Source organism: Camarhynchus parvulus, chromosome Z (genome assembly GCF_901933205.1).
Source record: "Camarhynchus parvulus chromosome Z, STF_HiC, whole genome shotgun sequence".
In the NCBI taxonomy this organism is placed as follows: domain Eukaryota; kingdom Metazoa; phylum Chordata; class Aves; order Passeriformes; family Thraupidae; genus Camarhynchus; species Camarhynchus parvulus.
Window position 1 is genome coordinate 15,934,230 of NC_044601.1, and position 21,171 is coordinate 15,955,400.

The following is a 21,171-nucleotide window of genomic DNA, read 5'->3' on the forward strand; positions in this document are numbered from 1 at the left end:
ATGAGGGGCTCCAGCCACTTCAGAATGCTTGTTTCAGTTTGCTCTGGTCTCCTTTATCTGATAGCTATGGATATTCTCTATCCTCCACTCCCTTCATTGTTCTGTGGGAAGCTCATGCTTTCTAGCTAGCCAATGGTTTAGAGAAGGGAGGGATTTTAACTGACACGTCATTTTTTCTCTTAAAACCATAATTCATGCAATGATGTGAGAGGGTCATAAGTTTTTCAAGTGCCTTCCCAAGGTCTTTGTTAGGGGAAAGAGGCTTTTGTGAAAGGAAATAGCAGGCTCAAATGCTTTTAAAGAAGAATTTTGTGTATGTGCCTTGTCTGAAGCCTCACTGCAGCTCCTCATTGCAAGAGGCCACCCTGTGATAATGACTCAAAGGCAGCATGAACCTCATGCCAATGACACAGCGGAGCAAGCTTCGGAGGTAAATTGAATAGATCACGTGTACTTGTCATTTATTGAAGGTCTGATGCTGCTTTCCCTCTTACCCTGTAATTAGGCCCATGATTGTTTCTGCAGCATCTCAGAACCTTGGGATGACTCTGATGAGTGCCGCAGGTAGGAGGAGATTTAATGAGATATTCTGGGTTTTCAGTTGCGCCCACGCCACCCCACTGAGGTCAGCCAAATACTTTGGTGTAATTACAGGCAAACTTGTAATGCTTCCTCCCCATAAACATTTTGCAATGTTTAAAATCAAACTGCTGTATTCACCCTTTACTGTCATAGGACATTGCCTGCAGGTACATACACCAGCGCCAGCACAAACAGGAAAGACATCCTTTCCCGGAGCTTCTGCCTCTGCTCAAGGCCAAGCCAAAGGCTCTTCTTCAGTGTTGATATTAGAATTTCCGTGAGGAAATTTCATCCAATACTTAAAAGAAGAAGTGCAAACTTCCTTGACAGTTTACTATTTGGCAATTCACCTGACCCAAAACACTCTGCCTCAAAAGATGATAGAGATAAAAATTCTGATTTTGCACTGAAATCTAATTAGTGGGAAATGTAAGGTAACAGTGCTGGCTGGCTGCTTCAGTGGTCTCTTGGTATCTCCCTTTCCTACATGATCTATGCCAAATGCAGGCAAGTCGACACAAAAGTGTAAAAAACTTTTTGGATGGCTGTCGTCAGTTGGACACAAGGTTTTCGGGGTGAAGGAAGAGACGAGATGGGCTCCATGATCAGAAGGCTTGATTTATTATGTTATGATATATATATATATATTACATTATAACTATACTAAAAGAAAAAGAAAAAGAGAGTTTCCAGAAGCTGCTAACTACCTAAGAATAGAAAGTAAGGAATGATAACACACAAGCTGGCCTTGACAGACTCCGCAAGCCAGCTCTGCTGTGACTGGTCACTGAACCAAAACTTCCCCAGGAGACCAATCACAGACCCACCTGTTGCATTCCACAGCAGCAGACAATCTATTGTTTACATCTTGTTTCTGGGGCCTCAGCTTCCCAGAAGGAAAAAATCCTAAAGAAAGGATTTTAGTGAAAAGGATGTCTACGACAGATGGCATATCAGGAGTCAGCTCATTCAAAATATAGACCACCTCTGGAATGTGGTCTATTCAAATTGATAGAATTTTCTGCACTAAATACATGTTTTTATTCCTGTTACTTTAATTTTGGTGTGACTTGCTAGTCTGTTGATTATCTGTGATTTTTCTGATTTATCTCAAATTTGTCCCAAGACTATATAAGACATCCAAAAAATAGCTGAAGGAAGCTCGTGCTTTACAGTTCAGAGGGACAGCCTCTTAACTAAGCAGCTTTCTATTGTCAATTAGTCTGCCATCTCCTCACTGGCACAAGAATTAGACTACATGATTAAAATAAAAATCTAGATGGAATCTGTCAAGTTCTTTCTTCTGAATGGATGGTTCTCCAAGGAAAGCCATCCTATTTTTAAGGCTAAGGCAGTTTTCAGAAGTGGCTTACAGGGAAACATTTTTGTGTGCTGTGGCGGGGTATTATTTTAGTAGCTAGTAATAAGCAATAAAATGTGGCCAGGAAAAGACATCTATATACCAGAGCTGGAATGCAAAACCAAACAACATCTAAGTCAGGGGAGTATAAGGAGATCTGCTTCTTTCATTGTTTTAATTTGATTGGTTTATGTACTGGCACATAGTAGCACAGTATGAAGTGGAGCAGCAACACTTCAGCAGAGAAATTAATGAAATGGCCTAGTTAAAGAAAGGGTCAGTAGTCCTCAACTGATGCCTCTTCAGAAAGCTGGAAAATGCAGAGACTTGAACCAAAAATGTTAATATATCCATGGAGAATACAGGTAGCTTTTTGTTAAACACATTGCCTTTTCTAATGTTTGCCCCGGCTATTTTGTTTGTTTTTTCCTTACAGATGTATGATTGCTAATTTCTACACATGTCTGTAGAGTCGCAACTTCAAAACTAAATGTTATCACACAGTATGCTCCTGAATTCCACAAGTCTCTGGTGCCACAGGCTGGTGGAAATCAAGCTCAGTTTCATATAGATCACAAGATGGAGTTGCATCTAACCCAGTACACAACCAACAGGACCATCCACATGCTCTCTCCTGTCACGTAGCCGACCCTGTATTTATTGCCTTTTTCTACACTTTTCAACATTAAAAATGCATCACTGAGCAAACTGGAACTTCAGAGGTTTCACTAGCTGGATGCAACACTGAGAAAGACAGGAAGCTTGTTCTTTATCCGCAGGGGAAGAAAAACCTTTTGCGCACTACATTCCAGTAGACCATTCACACTGTCTCCCTAATCAGAAAACTGCCATTCATTCACATGCTGCTGTGGTGCCTAATCCACCACAACCTTTGTATATTTCAGTGACAATAACTCCATTAATTTCCAGAAAATGCTCTTTCAATAGTTGAAGTTAAATATAAGGCTAAGGCTGAAATGTGGTTTATGGTGTTTTTTCATTTGTAAGCAGGTATTATTTCTAAACTGTCAGAAATTCATAGTCAACTTCTCAATTTCTTTTGCGATTTTTTTATTGTTGTTTTGAAGAATGAAGAAGAGCGAGAGCCCTTCTTCATGTGAATTCTACCAATTCACAAAGTGGCACTTTCCTTCCCCTAAGGCCAGAAGAAACATTCTCCAAAACAAAGAAAAAACTGAGCCCAGATCTGGCAATGACACCTGTAAATCATCACAAATTTTACTGGTTTGTGGCTGTTCTGCAATAGACACTTCTTATTTGATGCAGGAATTACATATAATCTGAACTCTGGCTATAAGCATTTTATCTGAGAAAGATAGTAAGAGATTAAAGCAAAACAATCCAATGGAATTTATTTTGCATGTTAAGAAAAAATTAATGAGGCAGCTTCACTCTGTGTCTGAGTGATAAGCATGCTCATAACAGGAATATTCCCATGCCTCTCACCGCACAAGAGCTCATGCTTTTAAACATATTCTTTTAATATCACACAATTCATACATAGTGGATATGGGGAATATCATTCTTAGCTCATGCCAGACCTTGGAGACTGTACAATTCTAGGCAGCAGGCCCAGAAGCTGAACCTGAAAAGCTCTTGCACGGCTTTTACGGAACTGGTTCTATTAATGGACCAGTTTGATGTCACTGCAAATACCAACAAAAATGAAAACTCCTCCTCTTCTATGGCCTATGTACATAAATAACTGTCTAATGCATAAAGGAAGAAACCAAAGGTCTTACAGACCCTACAGATTTCAAACGCTCAGAGGAGGCCCAAAAAATGCCTTCTTGGCACAACTTAAATCTTTATACCCTTCCCTAAGTTTTCACTTTCATCAATGGCAATTTCTGCATTTGATGACAAATCTCAACACTATTGATGGTAATGACTGCTTCTCTATTTCCAATGGAGTGATTTCAGAACTCAGATAAAACTGGAACATCTTAGTCATCTCAGTCAACATCTTGTCAATGAACTTCAGCCTTCAGACATCTATGTGAACTACAGATCAGATAAGCAAGCAAATGCCTCTATTCAACCATAGTCCTGAATCTTGGATTAATTCAGGAACCTTTCAGCCAGAGATTCAGTTTGAGAATCAATATAGTCATTTACAAGAAATCTGTGGAAATCCTTTGGCAATGTACTGCTTCACTGAGTATATAAATACTCTTCTAGATTTTGCAGCAGTATACATTACCAAAGTTGATAATGCAGTGATCAAAAAGATAGTTAGCAAAATGCTTAAGAAGATAGAAAATGAATACAAAACTGCAGGTCAGAAATGTTGCCTCCAAGGAATTAAAAACTCATTTCTTGGCAAACAGTCATGATTATAAAATTATTCCTTTATCTCAATGCACATATTACCTTCTGTGTCTCAATGTACCTTCTACCTTCTGGATGTACAGTAGTAAGAGGAAGTCATCTTCACATGCTCATTTTAGCAGATCCAACAAACTCAGCATTTCTTATTTGTTTGGCTTTGCAGAAAGCAAAAGCCTTTTCCTTTGTGGAAAAGGCTTGTTTCTGCCTATTGAACATCTGCCTCATGCCACTACTTTCACTAATCTTTTTCTCAGAAGCTGAGTGGGCTGTATCTAGAAGAACCAAGTGAGGAAAATACAACCATGCAGCTTCTGCACAGCTGTGAACCAGCTCACTAGTGAAGAACTAATTTATAATGACCCCAGCAGACGTCAGAAAGAACCAAGACATTTCTCAGAAGGAAATCAAAGACATGTATCATTTTACTGCTACAGGATGCACCAAGATCACAAAAATTGTGTGTAACTCTTCTTCAGGAGCAATGCCTATCTTGCATAGTCACTCATTTGGCTCACTTGGCCAACGCTTGCCTCTTGCATGCTTTCTCCTTGCCTTATCTCCAGAGCCCGTTTTCTGATGTCAAATCAAGGGTATGCTCCATGGCCTCTTTCTTCTCCAAATGCCCCCCAGGCATCCCAGGCAGACTTTGAGTGAGGGCAGTGCTGTCCATAGACTCAACACAGTTCCCAGTAAGGAACCAAGCTCTTCCCACAAACCCAACAATTAGGTCCATTTTGATTGTGTCTACCACATGTGGATTATGCCTTTAAAGGAAAAAATCTATTTCACCATCACTTGTCCAAATTCATCTGAGTTTGCCCCAGACTTGGATAAAAGATGCAAAAAGGCAGGCTTTTTAATCCTTTCAATTAAAATCCTGAGCTAGGATTAACTTGTTATAATTCATGACCTAAGCCCTGGTGTCTGAAACCTGCCCTGGGAAAGCAAGTGGACTGCCCTTACTTGGGACAGGTCTGTGCAGAGTGAAGAGCCTATAGAGTCCTTATCTCCTTCATAGCATTCACTGATGAAAACTGAAAAATCAGTTCCACTAAAAGAGGCCTTCAGTGCTTTCTTTTTCCTGACAAGAACTGCATCTGAATTTTCATCTAAAGCCAGTTGTTCAAATTATTTCAACTTTGCATTAAAAATAATAAAACCTTAAAAATACTAAAGCTGTGCTTTAAAAATAATAAATAGAGGCCAGTATTATAAATGTTGAGGAAAGCTAACAAGGAACAGAGGAAAAAATATCTGGAAAATCAAAATAGCTGCATTTTTCAAAAAGTTCTACCTTGGACCACTGAAACCAGACAAGTAGTACTGTAAAGTACATCAGCAGTGTAAATTCTTGGGCCAAGTCTGTTGTCAGTTTGAACAAATGGATCCTGCACAGTTCGTGCTGTATACTTGTGACTTGCTGCAATTTCTGGGCCAACTTGAGCAAGTCATTTAAGCATGTGCCTGATCAAAAGCACATTTAGGAGCCTGATTGCCTGCAGAAGGCAGAGTCAGTCTTTCAAGAACACCTCTGCACTTTGAACAAATGAATAAGCTAATTGCAGGATGTGGAAGCGAGAAGATAAGGGGTAATGTGTATGTCTCAAACATTGATAGCCGCACAGCTGTGGAGCCAGCCAAGGATTGTTGGTAGTGCCAGCCAATTAGCAAACATGACTGGAGAAAGGGGCCAAATGGAAGTAGGGCAGTGCGTTTCTGGCACAAGTGTCCTTGTTCTGGCTCCCAGAGTTAGCACAACAAAGTACAGCTGAGGCACAGGAGTGATGCTGATGAGCCAGCATGGAATGTAAGAGGGAATCAAGAGTACCCAAGATCCCTGAAGCCCCCCAACCCATTTCCACAAAGGTCAACAAGAATGGGGTGCACATGATAATTCATTTGCGTAGAGAGTGACAGACTTAGCTCCAGTGCATGGAAACTTCACTATAAAAAGGACTACAAAGCCTGGACATTCATGTGTTCCAGGGACCTACATACGTATCAGCTGGATTGATGCTGAAGCCAGGACTGGTGGTACTGCCCTCTTCCTCTCTTTTCATTCTCTCTCCTCCTCTTTAATCCGTCTCTCTCTCTCTCTCAGTCCCTCTCCTTTCATCCTAGCCCTTTATCAAAACCCACTGCCCCATGCTTATATAGGAGGTCAGGGATTACCATACACATTTCCATGCCAAATGTGTAATTTATTAATAAAACTTCGTAAGCTTTTGCAGGCACTCTTGCTTTTGTCATTCCTTTCAACCACAAGGACCTATGATCCTTGGGAGCTCCCTTCTACGTAAGGGTGGGATGCCACACAGGACCCACTAAAATGGAAGTACACAATAAATCAGTGATCTAGCTCTAGCTAGGCATGAATATTTACACTTTTCCTTGAATGGACACTTACCTTGAATTATTATATTCCTAGTCAACCAGCCATGCTTATTCATTTTATTTTAATATTAAACCACACAATGCAGGCTGGGGACTCCAGCAAATAGTGGAACCAAGATTAAAAAAAAATCATAATGTTATTACAGAGAAGCAATAAACAACAATTTTCACAAATTTTATGAATGCTATGAATGCTCAAAGAATATTGGTGTGTGATTTTCCTGCTTTGAATAAATTTAGCATATTATTTACTTGTAGTTATTTTAAAATGCTGATACTAGGGTAGGAGAGACAGGAGGGGAGGGATTCTAAAACTAATGGAAGAGGTGTGTGAGGGTGATGTGTGCAAGTATCAGCTTGCAGGTGTACACAGGTATGCACACAGGTAGTTATGCTAAATATCCATGAAAATTGATCTAAAACACCATCAGGGGAAGGGATTTGCACAGCAAGCTGCTGTGTCAGAATTATGAATGTTGATGTCAGTTTGAACAAATGGATCCTGCACAGTTCACTCTATGTAATAAATTAGGATAAATTCCTCTGGATTTTTGGAAGCCAAAAATATATACCAAACATGTGTCTGTCTAGTTTGGGTGGCCACCTGAAATTAGGTATATTATACAGGTGTCCTACCAGAGAAACCAAGGTGAGCCTGAAGGAGAGCATTTATTTGTTCGCCCAACACATGAATGGAACATGAGGGGACAATTTGTGTGGGAGCATTGACCTGCCACTGATCAATTAAGAATTAATCTTCCTTTAAAAAAGAGCATACATACACACCCCAAGTAGGGTATTTGTGATTTATTTTGCCAGTCCTTGAATTAACAGGCCACCACACACCTATGGAGATGGAGAAAAACCATCCACCTTAGCAGCCCAGATTTTTCGCGCAATTCCAGCTTGTTTTTAGATTCCCTAGCTGGCTTTGGCAGATTTGGAGCAAAGAATTGCAGTGACAGGGCCTTCACTGTTTGTGTTTGTGGCACCAAGTATCTGCCATTCACAGTTTAACTCTTGACAAGCCTTTGCCCATTGTCTCAAAGACAGGGGCCAAACTAAAACCCAGGACTCAAGCTGTTCACATCAAGATCCAACTGTTTTCAGTTTGCTTCATCACTTTTAGCCTGGGAGAAGTACAGCTCTGAATCTAGGTTAAGAATAGCTGCCTTCCTGTTTTAAAGCTATTTAAGGAATTTCTAGTATATATGGTCTGTATGTATAAATATTTAAAAGGGACAAAAAAACCTTGAAAAATTCATGCATTTTTTAAGAAAACAGCAGACCTACAGTAGTTGGATCTAATGTATCTGAAACTGCTCCCAGAAGGAAGTCTATGTTCCTCTTAGAAATGGGATTGCATGCTAAGTAACCTCAGATAGCCCCAGGCCAAATGTAATCTACAACAGTATTTTGAAGCTTACTAAGAAAATGAAGACCCTTCTCTACTTTCTGCATTACAGTCATCCTGAATCAGAAATAAAAATTTGTTCATCTACTAAAACAGACATTCCCCCATTCACTCCACAAGCCCTTGCCCAAACTAAATTCTCTTCTACGATTCAGGAAGATAGAATGCCTTGTGGCCAACATTTGTGTACCCCTGTCTACTGTTCTCAGCACTCTGAAACTGGTGGTGGTTCACACAACACAGCAAACACCTTCTGTACATAAGAACTGGACACAGAGTACCTAAGAACCAGAAACTGAAAAACCAAACTGCTGTTCATTTAGTGGGCAGAAAATGCTCAGGTCCACAAAGGCAAAAGTTCTCCTCTCCTCTCCTCTCCTCTCCTCTCCTCTCCTCTCCTCTCCTCTCCTCTCCTCTCCTCTCCTCTCCTCTCCTCTCCTCTCCTCTCCTCTCCTCTCCTCCTCCTCTCCTCTCCTCTCCTCTCCTCTCCTCTCCTCTCCTCTCCTCTCCTCTCCTCTCCTCTCCTCTCCTCTCCTCTCCTCTCCTCTCCTCTCCTCTCCTCTCCTCTCCTCTCTTCTTTTTTTTTATTGCACTCTAGGGTGGTTTTGACAACATCAACACAATACTTCGGTTTAATGCAAGTTAACTGGGTATGCATGAGGGGCTGGCACATGGAGCTTGAGACTGGTTCAAAAATCACTCACCTTCCACTACCACATTTGCAGGTTTCGAATAGGCTGTGCCCAAACTGTTCTTGGCTACACAACGATACTGTCCTGCATCTTCTCTCTGAGCATTGTGTATCCTTAAATTCCCAGAATCGAGGACAGCAATGCGAGCAGTCTCCTGCCGGAGGAAGGAGCCATTGAGGTGAGGACTCTACATGCAGGCTGCACACAAACAGCATCAAAAATCTGTTTACAAAGTTTGGGCTTATGTGCATGAACACCATATATGTCCTACAATTCAAGGATTTGGGGCCAGCTCTTCCTGCTCATAGCATTACACATTCACCTGTTGCTATTTTTGCAGATCAGTGAATTATAGCTTGAAAGAGCTCTTATTTAATGGAACACTCACAAGCGCTTTCCTCAGTATTTGGCCATACTTAGTAGTGACAAGCATTTACCACATAAAATATAGATCGAGAACATTTGGTTCACATGTAGAATCATTGCAAATAAAGATATTTATGAGATGAGCCCTGGATTTTCCAAATACTTCCTTTCTAGCTACTAGAATTTACAAATACTATAACTGATGCTAATATTTAACACAGTACCGTTAGCAAATAATTAGTATTACTGAAAACCATTCCTACTCACCTTTACAACTGTTTCTCCTTTGACCCATGAAACAGAAGGTTTTGGATTCCCCATTGTAGTGCATGGAAGAACAGCCTTTAATCCTTCTATTATTTCCACATTTACAGGTGGACGGGTTATTTTGGGTCCTAAAATTTTAAAAGCCAAAGAATTAAATTTGGGATAAAGCTACAAGATAATAGAACAAGATAAATTCAGAAATCACATGCACAAATCTGCTGCTTTTTCTGCGTATTGCTGAAAGATAAAGCATTCTTTCTCGGTTTTGAAGTTATTTGGTAAGAAAGAACTTTCTTCAGCACAGAATTCAGTTTAAAAAGCTGCAAAAGCAGCTAACTTGCATGGGTTATTTGTTTTCCTGAGTGGAGTTTGACAGTCATTTGAATTAGGGCCTGGGCTAAAATCCAAATTCAGATAAGAGTATTTCCAGTATTGAAGAATGTTAGCATTGCAGGTTCTGACATTTTTCACTGTGTAAACACTGTCCTGTCTCAAAGCTCAGATCCAGACTGAATTGATTTTGAAAGAGTTTTAACCCAGGCTTGCCTCTAGCTCAACAAGAAGGGTATGTAAATGCAATTAATATCCTTAACTGAAGGATTTATAAATATACTAGTGAAAAGGACAATCAAGCCTTAAAGAAAAAGCAATCAAACTCCCTTAAAGTTAATGAGGGATAAATTTAAATTCATTTTGCTGAAAGAACACAGTCTGCCGTAGTCTGAGCTGAGAGTAAAAAGGATTATTATATTAGTATTTTGGGAGATCTGACATTTTGAGGCCCTTGCATGATAATGAATCAGCAGAAAAACAAGTTTCAGAGAGCATCATCTCCTGGCCACCACCTGCAAGCGACTGGGATGATACAGAGTTCCAGCATTACCAGACCTTGAGGGTCATCTCATTAGCACAGACCAGAATATACCTCCACTGCCTTTTAAAGTGCTTGTGTAAATAACTCTAGCCATGTGAGTCCAGCTTTACTGAGTTTGGCACATATGTAGCTCTCTGCAAGAGCAAATCTTTTGCCTTCCATGTGGAATGATGAGATTTACAACATGGTGCTCCAGAACATCCAATACTGCTATTGAGAGCATCTGAACATAATTTAGTTGATTTTGCCATCCTCAGGAAGAAATCTTATTAGTGAAATTTTACAATTAAAATTCACCAGGGACTTACGCAGTATTGCCACAGAGGACTAATCTATCAAATTCTTTTACAGATTTTTGCACAAAGGGCATTCTTCAAACCATCTATTTTTTTCTTCTGATCTTAGAACAAATGTGTGTTATTCAAAGTAAATAATCCCAACTGCATTAAGTTATGATCCCATATGCCGTGTCTCTGACTCAAAGAACTGCACGTGTCTTCCCAAGAACATGGGTTTGCCCTGAACATGGATCTCCAGGTGCCATAGATGGCAGTCTGCTCAGGCTTTCAATTAAACACTCACATGGCATCAGGAAGAAATTGCATTCCCACTTACGCATTTTCACCTGGAGAGCCCCACAGCTCTGTGCAGCTGCTCCAACTCCATTATCTGCTGTGCAGCAGTACACCCCATCATCACTGTCCTCCACGCTCAGGATGGTCAGCAGCTGCCCATTCCTCTGGATGCTGTACCGTGTGTCAAACAGCCTGCAAGGCATAGCACGGATTGTCAGAGACAACCAGGGACAGAGAACGGGAATTGCATTTGAATATCCAGACTGCTGATATCACTACAAATGCCAATAAGCTCTACCTCTGATTTTCAACCTGCAAACAGAAGGGAAGGTGCTGAAAATGTTGAGTTCTGAATTAAGATTCAAGTTTTCACTAGACCATGCAGTTCCTGACTGTCACAAGTGTAGTGGCAATTCTTCCGCCCCCCAGACACTGGTAAAATCAGTAGGCATCATGTTTGGGGTTTTGACTGACCAAGGACAGGCATGAGCACATGCTCAGTTCCAGCCAGGTCCTGGTTTAGGTATCATTGTTCAACGTAAGAGAAAGATGCTTATATAGGAATAAGAGCTAGCTGAAATTGTTTAAAGAAACCTTATTCAGGAAAAAAAAAGCAAAAAAAAAGGGATTTTTTTTTATTAAACAGATAAAGTTATAGGAATATTTTTAAGGTTGTGAAAAAAGACACAAACCAAAGACCATGAACTTTTGTGTCTACATCCTGGAGTAGTTTTGTCTATTTGTTTTGCAAAAAAACCACCAAACCAACAAACAAGCAAAGAAATGTGCTGAAGCCATCTGAAAGTTAGAGGATTCAAGAATAGCTATGGTTTAATGACAGCAGGCTTTAGCCTGGGTATTTCAGAGAACTGCAGAAAGCCCTGAAGCTGGATCAACAAAAATATGGGATATTATAACAAAGTATGTGGGGCAAAGAACAATTTCATATGTGAGCATGACAAGAGAAGTGTGGTATGTGAGTAGGGGGGATATGTAGATGCAAGTGGGACAGCCAAGGAAATCAGAAAGAATGATGAGAAATCAGAGAGCTGAGGTATTGATCTTCATTGCAAAGCTATGATAGATATAAAGAAATAGTATTAAAAAAAACCACAAAGAAATTCACTATTCGTAGTGTCTATTTTCACACCTTTGTTAATGCTTTTGGGAAGCACCTTCATGCAATTGGACTTTGATTCTAATGAACAGTGGAAAAAGGGTTGTGACCTGAGGATTTTATCCCAAGCAATCACAAGTATCTGACCAGTACATATGTCAAGTTTTGTCTTTTACTATTAAAAATTGTACAGTAGTCATGCCTAATCTGAATGTACCATTATGATGGTTTAGGCATGCATTTCCTTTCAACAGCATTTCACCACTCAGAATTACATCTCCCTCCTCTTTTCCAACTTGGGAAGAAAGAGTGAAGTTATCCTCAATGTAAAAGACATGCCGACTCTGTGCCCTTCCTGTCCTAAGGAAGGCTCATTGTGGGCAGCCCTGTTCTGGATGATGGGCCAGGTAACCATTTCACTCAGCACAGGACACCTGCTGGTTTACTTGCACAAGTTTTGATGTCAAAAGGAAAGTCACATCCAGAAGACTACTGCTGACTATTCTTTGTGCTGGCTCTATTCCCATTGAAGTTCAAAGTTTACATACTGCTTTGTTTTGCAGGTTAATCTTGCTGTCTGTCCAGGATGCTGGGACCTTGGTAGGAGAAGAAAATTTTGGAAACAAAATAACTGATATTAATTGCTTTCAAAACCTATGCTGTTTGAAGTTTGATACACACACACAGAGAGGCACAGAAATACGTTTATATGGGGTTTTTTTCAGAAAAAAGTGTCCTCTGATCTGATGCTTTTCCAGTGTGCAAATACTTTCATCTGACTTTTTAGAAAGTAACAAATATATTCAGCTTATCTTTTCCTCTGTCTTTGGTCTGAGCTTTTCTATCCAGCAGTACTGAATATTAATGCCTTGTGAAATGAAACACTTGCTGTTATTAATGATGCTTCAGAAGTCCTTGTAAAGGAATGAAGCACCTGAGCTCTATGGCCTTACCAGAAGAGGTGTTTTTATCTTTATTTTCCATTTTGGTTAAAGCATTGTGTCTCAGAGAGAGAGTGGAATGGCTTTAAGAATGATGCATTTGGCTTCTGGAAGAGGGGATTGAGGTGATAAATTATCTCCATTTCAAATTACCTTAGAACACAGGGAAGAAGGATAATTTTAAAGACATGGGGAGAGAAAGACAAAGTCCTTCATGGACGGCTTTCTCTCCCTGCTTTGGTTTTCAGTCATGATGTCACCAGTGGGGAAGGAATTAGGAGAAAGGTGATCTGATTTGGAAATAACATCCATGGAAGTTCAGAACTCCATGCTGGAACAAAGTCAGGATCAGATTAGGGCCAAATTTTGCTGAGATTGTTGACAATGAAAAAAAAATACTTCTGAAGGCCTATATTCATATTTGTAACTTTCTGCTTTGTCTTACTCTAAAGCAGTTTTCCAAACAGTGAGACCTCCTTCTGCTGCGGACTTGTTTGAGCTTCCTATGCCATTGGTTCAAAAGCTTTTTGGATGTTTTACCACAATAGTGAGAACCATGCTTCAGGTGATCATCTGCCCAACATGCACCTGTCCTGTGGAGGTTGGGTATTGACTATGTTACACAAAGTTGTGCTGTGCTGCATTTTCCCTCACAGAGTAAGGCACTTACAGCCATTTAGAATGAGAAACTGATGTGAAGCCATGTGGCAGATGTAATGTGATTTCAGAGCTAGAAGATCAAGTACAGTTTACTTTGTAGAAACCTGTCTACAGCAAAAGAGCAAAAACAATGGTAGCAACTTCCATAACACATTTCCACACTTCCAGAAGGCTGCCTTCTCTGTTGACATCTTGATGCCTGGTTGTTAACATCTGACAGTGCAAAACAATGAGAAGACAATTTCCAGATCCAGAACTAGAAGCAAACAAGAATGGCACAGCACAACCCCTTTCATACAAAGTTTCCAAGAACACTGAGAAAGACAACAAGCCCTGCTAAGCTCCTTTTAAATATTATACAGCATCCTCCTCCTTCAAAAATGGATGAACTGAGGAAGAAAGCGCATTGAATTGTCTGAAGCTGGAGAGAAAACTCCTTGCAGCAGAAACCAGCTCTCTGCAAACTCAAATGTGTGGAGGGGCAAGAGCAACTTCAATTGCTCTTACTCCCTCAGAGATACAGAATCCTAGATAATTACAGCCATTCATTCTCTCTCCTGCCACAGACTGATTTTTATATGTCCAGATATCTCCTGTATCATGAAAAGAAGCACTGCCAATTTCGGCAGAAGGTGCTGGTGAGGGCTGGGGCTGCTTCCTACCTGATGGGAATGCTGTTGCGTGTCCATGTGATCTCTGGCTCAGGATATGACTCCACTACACAGACAAACTTGGCAACATCTTCTACCAGGGCATCCACTGTTTCCAGAGGAGTGCTGATCAAGGGAGCTGTGTGAAGAAGAGAAAATGAGAACGCCTTCTGGTGCCTACTGGAGAGTGTTACATAGCCTACCAAACACCTTTGGTGGAGGGAGATATGTCCCTGCAGAGTCACTCAACGGGATTTTCCCTTGAGGTTTTTCCATAAGATGCAAAACAGAGCAAACCAAGATCCAACAAGCTCAGTGCATCCTGTATTTCTGACTCACCTCTTCCTCGAGACTCACAGCAATAGGTGAGCATACTGCAAGGACACAGGTGAGGATGTCCCACTGCCATAAGGGTGGCATTGCATAGGCTGGAAGTGCAAGGTGCAGCACACAAATTGAAGCCAAGCTGACCTGCCCCTGGAGTGGGAAGAGTACCTCCTTATTAGTGCTTGAGATGTGGGCTTTTTTTGTCAATATTACAGGATTTATTCACTCAACTATTTATCTTTGAAGAAAAAACAAAAAAACAAAACCAACAGCAACAACAAAAAACCTGTTCTATCCAAACACCAAACTCATTATATAGCACTACATTTTTCTAAGCCAGGCTCACAAAGACCATTCAGGTCATTCAGATTTGTGTCATGTTGTGAGAGTCTGTCTGAATTTTCCCTCATCTACCTCACGATCATCATTTGGGGGACCACTGAAGAGAAGACCCCACCTATCTAAAATCTCTGGCTCTGAAGGAGAAAGTCACATGCCAAAGGCCCTGAGACGTGAAAGCACAGTGTTAAGTAATTGTTTTCACAGGTGTTGTTTGCTGTATGCTGTACTGAACCCAATGAGAAGAAGAAGCGGCACCGTGCCCTTTTTGCAACAATGGCCTTGGAAGCTGTCCCACCTCTTGGCCTGGCTGGACTTCTCCTGAGTTTCAGGTGGTGTCCCAGAGAAGACCCTCACCTGTTTTACAACCACCGTGACAGACAGACTGAGATGTAAGAAGCCTCTCCATCAAGGACTGAGACATGAAACCTCCATGTGAAAAGGCCCCTCTCCTCCTTCCAAGGACTGGGACTGAAACCCCCAAGCCGGGGGAGGTGTGTGGGGGAGGCAAGCTGACCAAAGCGAGATGTTTGCCTGCAGGTTGTGACCACTGGAACAAGAAAACAATGGCTCTCGTTTACTGCTGAGAACATGGACTGCCTGTTACATCTATTCCTTATTGTATCTGTTTCCCCCCCACACACACACAATTTTCAATATCATAATAAAAACCTCTGAGTTAGCTAGAGATTTTGAGATCTCCCCAGTGTAACAGGCAGATCCTCAACCGGACTGGACCAAAGGACTTCATCTCTACATTTGGTAGCTATAACCCCCTCTTTCTCTCTCTCTTTTATCTCTCTTTCTCTTTTTCTCTCCCTTAATCCCTCTATCACATTTTGCTGTGGTCATTCGATAAAGGTGTATTTGTTTTGATTATTACTGCAAGCCCCCTTGTACCGTGTTGGTTTTTTGCACCCTGAGATCACCACTACAAACCATCACAACATCTGTTTACTAGGACAGATCGTGACACATGTCTAGGACTCATTCTCATTTTCTCACATTTTCTAACCAAGAAGTATGAGGGTTAGAAGTTTAATAGCTATGTCTAATGCTTATTATCATAAACCTGTAGTCATACATAAGTTGAATGTATCTTAAGAAACATTTGCCATTGCTCTGGTGAAAGACTTGAAGCACAGCTGGAAGGGATCAAAGCATAAGCCTAGTCACTCGCTTTCCCTGCTTATGTTATTCATTGCAGCCACTGCCTCCAAAAACACTGGAATTTCTTGACCAATGGCTGCAAGAGACACACATCCATATTGGTTGGACTGGATTTCATGACAAACGTGCTGAGATAAACTAGTTTTTACTATATTCCTGAAACACTACCTTGAAAATACATCATGGATTCAGGAGTCTTCCTGTTCCTCACTGAGCATAACAGTTTCTGGCCCATTATTTTCTCACAGAGAATCCCAACTGCTATGTATCTACTGACCCTCCACAGTACAATGAGATTCAAATTCAGGCAAAAAATAAACTATAACCATTTTACCCTTCCCTCCCTAAGGAATGGGCAAAAGAGAAGACATTCCAATTCAAGAGACTGAGAATAATAGAAAGTCAATACCTGAATCCTTTTCAATTCACATGGAAGTCAAAATTAGAACGTCTTTGGAGTTCTGGAATGAAGCTAGAGGAAGAAAGGATCAGCTTCCACTATCAGGTTTATGTAAAACTCTAAACGCTTTTGACGCTTGATTAGAATGAATTTGCCTCAATAATATTTCTAGACTGTATGACTTTGGATAGTATCATTGATTAACAATAATGACTATACCTATGTAAATCTCAAAACGACATCTAAGATAGCTTTAAAGGTCATATGGATGAAACTTCAATTAGAACAAGTCTGCGACGAGTTCCTTGTTTAAGATCACTGCTTCAAATTGTATCATGCATCACTTTATTAGGTCATTTTGGGTCACATTAAACAGATATAACCATCTGTATTGTTCCCCATATGAATCCCATGCCAGTGAAACCAAATGGAAGACTTCTATAAGGTCTTCATTTTCCTACTACTGAAGGTTGTCTTAGGAGAATAACCCCCACTAATGGTTATCCTCTCTGCTTTAAAAGAGACGTTGCTATTTTGTGGCAAAGTTTATCAGGTTTTATGGCATTAACCCCAGAGTGTTGCAATCTAATTTTATATAGTACAGTTTTGTTGCTGTTGTCCACATTCCTTGATCTCTGGGAGGATGCTTTTCTAACCCTGAGAAATCTAAATTTTTACAGTAATAATAATTCAAAGCAACCAGTTTTATAACTGTTGTAACAGTAAAAAAAGCCACTCCCACAAGTAATAAAGTTACATTTGTGCCAAAAGCTGGTATGCATAATGACAGTATTTTATTCCTTGGAAAAACAAGACCTATCGGATTTCTATATTAAATAAATTCTCTAGAAACAGTTACATACTTTTAAGTGTGTCTTTTATTCAGTAGATGACAGGATATTGCATAGGCATAGTCTGACCTGCTCCCTTTTGAAAGCCAGCATACAGATTTTTGGGCAGAATGAAGCCACATGCTTCTAAGAAAATAGTGTCCAAACTGACACAACTACAGTGACAGAAAAAGAAATCATTTTAAAGCTGCCTTCCCAATTCTCCATCTTCAGAGAGCAACCATGACAGCAACAGGGATGTATAACTTTCTTTTATGCTCTTTTCACCTTTGTGATACTTAACCCAAGCAAGGACAGCAAGCAGCGGACCTTGCCGTCATTTTGTGAGACAGCAACAGAGTTCCAAAATGGCTGAGATGGTACTTACATCTAAAAGTCATTCAAACAGCTTGGGTGTTGGTGTCAGTCCATGTTTTCTTCAGAAAACACTCTGAACTCATTATGTGTGCATTACCATATTTTAACATAGGAAAATAAAATCTGAACAATGTACGGACATATCTACCATCACATAGAAATGGAGCCAGGCCTTTCCATGTGCATATACTAGGCCTTTCTCATATTTTTAAGGTATCCTTGTGGCTTTAAATAAATTGAAAATAAATTAAACTATATATGTGTAAAGCTACACAGGTGCCATTTTTCTGGATGTCAGCTGTAGTTTCCCGAGATAGAAAAATGACCCAAGGCTGGTCACGAGTCCGTAAGAAAGCCAAATCCCCTTCTGTCCCCAGCCCACCAGAAGCTTCCAAATGTGTTGGCTTTGGATTTGGATTCACACTTTTGAAACCAGACCAACCAGGTAAACAAAACAATACAGAAAATAGAACCAGTCCCTCTCCAACATTGCAGACACCTGGAGAAACTGCAGTTCGTATGATAAAAAACAGCTCAGCTGTGATGTCCTAGAAAAGGCAATGTATCTATTCATTACCCTGCGATGCATAAAAAAAAAATCTATCCCTGTTCTCTTTGTTTTTCTTGTCTCTCTACTACCACTTATCTTACCACAATATTCATAAACATTAAGTTCACAAATTTACTTCAGTGCCTTACAAATATACCCATATTTTTATTTCGAAACATTTTTATAAAGACATATTATTTCTCTTTTTTTCATTTTGGGAATAACCTGACTTACAATTGTAAAAGCATAGCCCTACAAGAGCAGCAATGTTGGCCTAACATGTGAATACTGGCATTCCCCTTAAGATTTCATTTTGTTTTCCTGAAGCTGCAAAGTCTCTAGTAAGCCTTGAATTTCAAAAGCTTTGAAGTGTAAATCTGAATCACCGTTCAGAAAAAATTGCTGTCTGCAGCTTCACCAAACGGAACATCCAGAATGGTACCACAGTTGCATTTTGTACCTCAAAGACTTTTCTAAACAGATTTTTTACCAATTCTTTTGTTAGCTAAAAGTATGTGAGCATATGCCCATATGCATGTGTGTGCACAAGTTTGGAGGAAGGTATAATAACTTCTATGTTATATGCTATAACAAACAGTGCATATTTGTACACATATACGTATTCTTTGTAAAGACATCATAGATATTTATTTATTTTGAAGCTTTATATACTTAAAAACCTATACAGGTGTGCTAAACACAACAGATCTAGTGCTCTGCAGCAACTGGTGCTACCAACCATTAACACTTCTGAGCTTGCTTTCACAGGAGAAATTTACATCCCACACAAGCTGAACCCAAAGGTCTCCCCTGCCTATTACAATGGATTATGTGCTCTTCACAGACAAAGAATTCAATTCCAAACACAAATATGAGAATATTTTCCCTGCTATCCTTCTAAAAGCAGAGCAGTGACCATTGAAAGCAGACCATTTTTGTCCTTTTTGGGAACGCTACAGCACCACCCTCCCCACTGTTAGCAGAGACACCTTCCCCTTTGCAAAACCTCCTTCAGCAAATGGCAGAAGAAGAGCAGGGAAAAAGCAAACCTTTCAGAAGTGTCTCAGCCAAGTTAAGGGCTGCCAGGGTGAGGACGTGCAACAGGGGCACCTTCAGCAGGTCATTCATGTTTGATCCAGAAGGCATCCAGCTCCTTCAGGCAAGGCGTGCAGACTTCCCAGCCGGCTGCATTTCGGAAGCAGTGTTCAAGCAGAGCTTCTCAGCAAGTGATAGAGTGGGGTCTGAGGGATCTAAGTATAATCAGGAATTCTCCCACCCAGTGGTGGTGACGGACGTGACCAGCTGGTGTGTATCCACTTTGGTCAGTGTGAAAGCGTAGGGCTCATGAAACAAGAGAAAGCAAATCCCTTCTGAATTCCTTCTAAGTAAACAGAGAACAGTACAATGGGCAATGCATTTCCAGGGTAGTACCCTACCCCAGTGTTGCAAAGTCATCAGACTTTTATTCCAAAACACTGTAAGTGCAATAGTAGGAAAAAATGCTTGCCACTGCCTTTTCCTTCGTCTTAGTCACCCTCTTTTCCAGTTTTTCTCCTCTCACTCACACACATTCCCTCTTATTATAACCTTTCAAGATTGGCTGTAATATGCCACCTGTTGCACTGCTGATAGTATTTCTTTTCTTAACAGATGCATTTGCTGGAGCAGAAGAGGTTGGCATTGGTGACTAAAAGTGCCTTTCTGTAGGGAAATATGGCAGTGGGGCCTAATCTCCAGAAATATCTTGTTAACCACCAGGTCTCTGCCTAAGATGAAAGACGGACAATCAACACTCATTTTCTAGGAAGACTTAACGAACATCAGAATCAAGATTTTCTGACTCATTTTTTCTTGCCCCATCCTACCACAAAGGCCTACATTATATTTTCCAAAAATGTCAAGTCCTTTGTACTGCCTATTTTTCCAACATAAATATTTATATGAAGACCAAAGAGGCTTACCACTGTGGAAAGGCTGATGCCGGGGCAATATCTGCATGAGCAGGGAAAAAGATGAATAATCACTCCAGGAAGAACCTAATTGATGATGATCCTCTTGGAACATGACTCCGCATACTTTTCATCATTTTATCGGCAGAGTGGATGAGAGCTTTGCACTAAACTACATGGTTTGAGGAAAGCAAATGTGCAGTCATAACACATCACACTAAAAGGTACTTTGAGATCTCTGGAATTTCCTTTATTTACTGAAACTCTTGACTTAAACCACTTCTAAACAGTCATTTCTGCAATGAACGTACATGGCTCAGCAGTGTTTTTTCTGAGGAGCAAATGGAGTCAAACTGACCAGCGCTGGGAATGTGTGAATCCCTACAGTTTGGCATGGCTTTATAACAGCAATGCTACTTTGGGGACTTGCCATCATTGATTAAGAACAAGGATCTCTAGACAAGTGTTTCTCTGAAGATGAATAAAGGCAGAAACACTCACAGAAGATGTTAAAGGTATTCCAAAAATTCTGGAGCTGGCAATGACAAAATAGCAAAACAAGAAGACAATGATGGAACAAGAATAATCCTACCAGGGAAGAGAGAAATACTGATTCATGGCTGAATTTACAGGTACAGACTTATCCAATTAAAATGCTCCATAGAAATGTAACTTGGATTTTTAGGGTAAAACCCTGTTCATGAAGTGATTTGGCAAAAGACCTTTGCATTGCTGGATTCCTGTTTGGAATGTGTAATAAGGGCTTTGAAACTGCACCATCCATATGAGTGCAGAAACTAATATTTCCCTTTTATTTGCCAATTGCAGCATTTAGAAATGTCACTGCCAGCAATGTCTGTTAAACGCTAATAATGCCTTTGCATTTTGGGGATTATCAAAGCACTTTTAATCTCTCATTTCCTCTACTTCATATATTTTTGCTAAGGATCATAATGAGCTCCACTACTCTAAACAGAAAGGATG

At 40.3% G+C, this 21,171-nt stretch overlaps 1 protein-coding gene across 1 annotated transcript in view; it reads right to left on the reverse strand.

Moving 5' to 3' along the window:
- MUSK (muscle associated receptor tyrosine kinase) overlaps positions 1-19,428 on the reverse strand; it is a 58,004-nt gene extending 38,576 nt beyond the window's left edge. Inside the window, exons 1-5 of the mRNA XM_030968562.1 lie at positions 19,288-19,428; positions 14,257-14,383; positions 10,917-11,068; positions 9,428-9,555; positions 8,807-8,948 (exon numbers count right to left, since the gene is read on the reverse strand). Coding sequence (XP_030824422.1) covers positions 8,807-8,948; positions 9,428-9,555; positions 10,917-11,068; positions 14,257-14,383; positions 19,288-19,384 — 646 coding nt within the window. The 5' untranslated portion in view covers positions 19,385-19,428. The remainder of the gene's footprint in view (positions 1-8,806; positions 8,949-9,427; positions 9,556-10,916; positions 11,069-14,256; positions 14,384-19,287) is intronic.
- Positions 19,429-21,171: the final 1,743 nt, after the last annotated feature.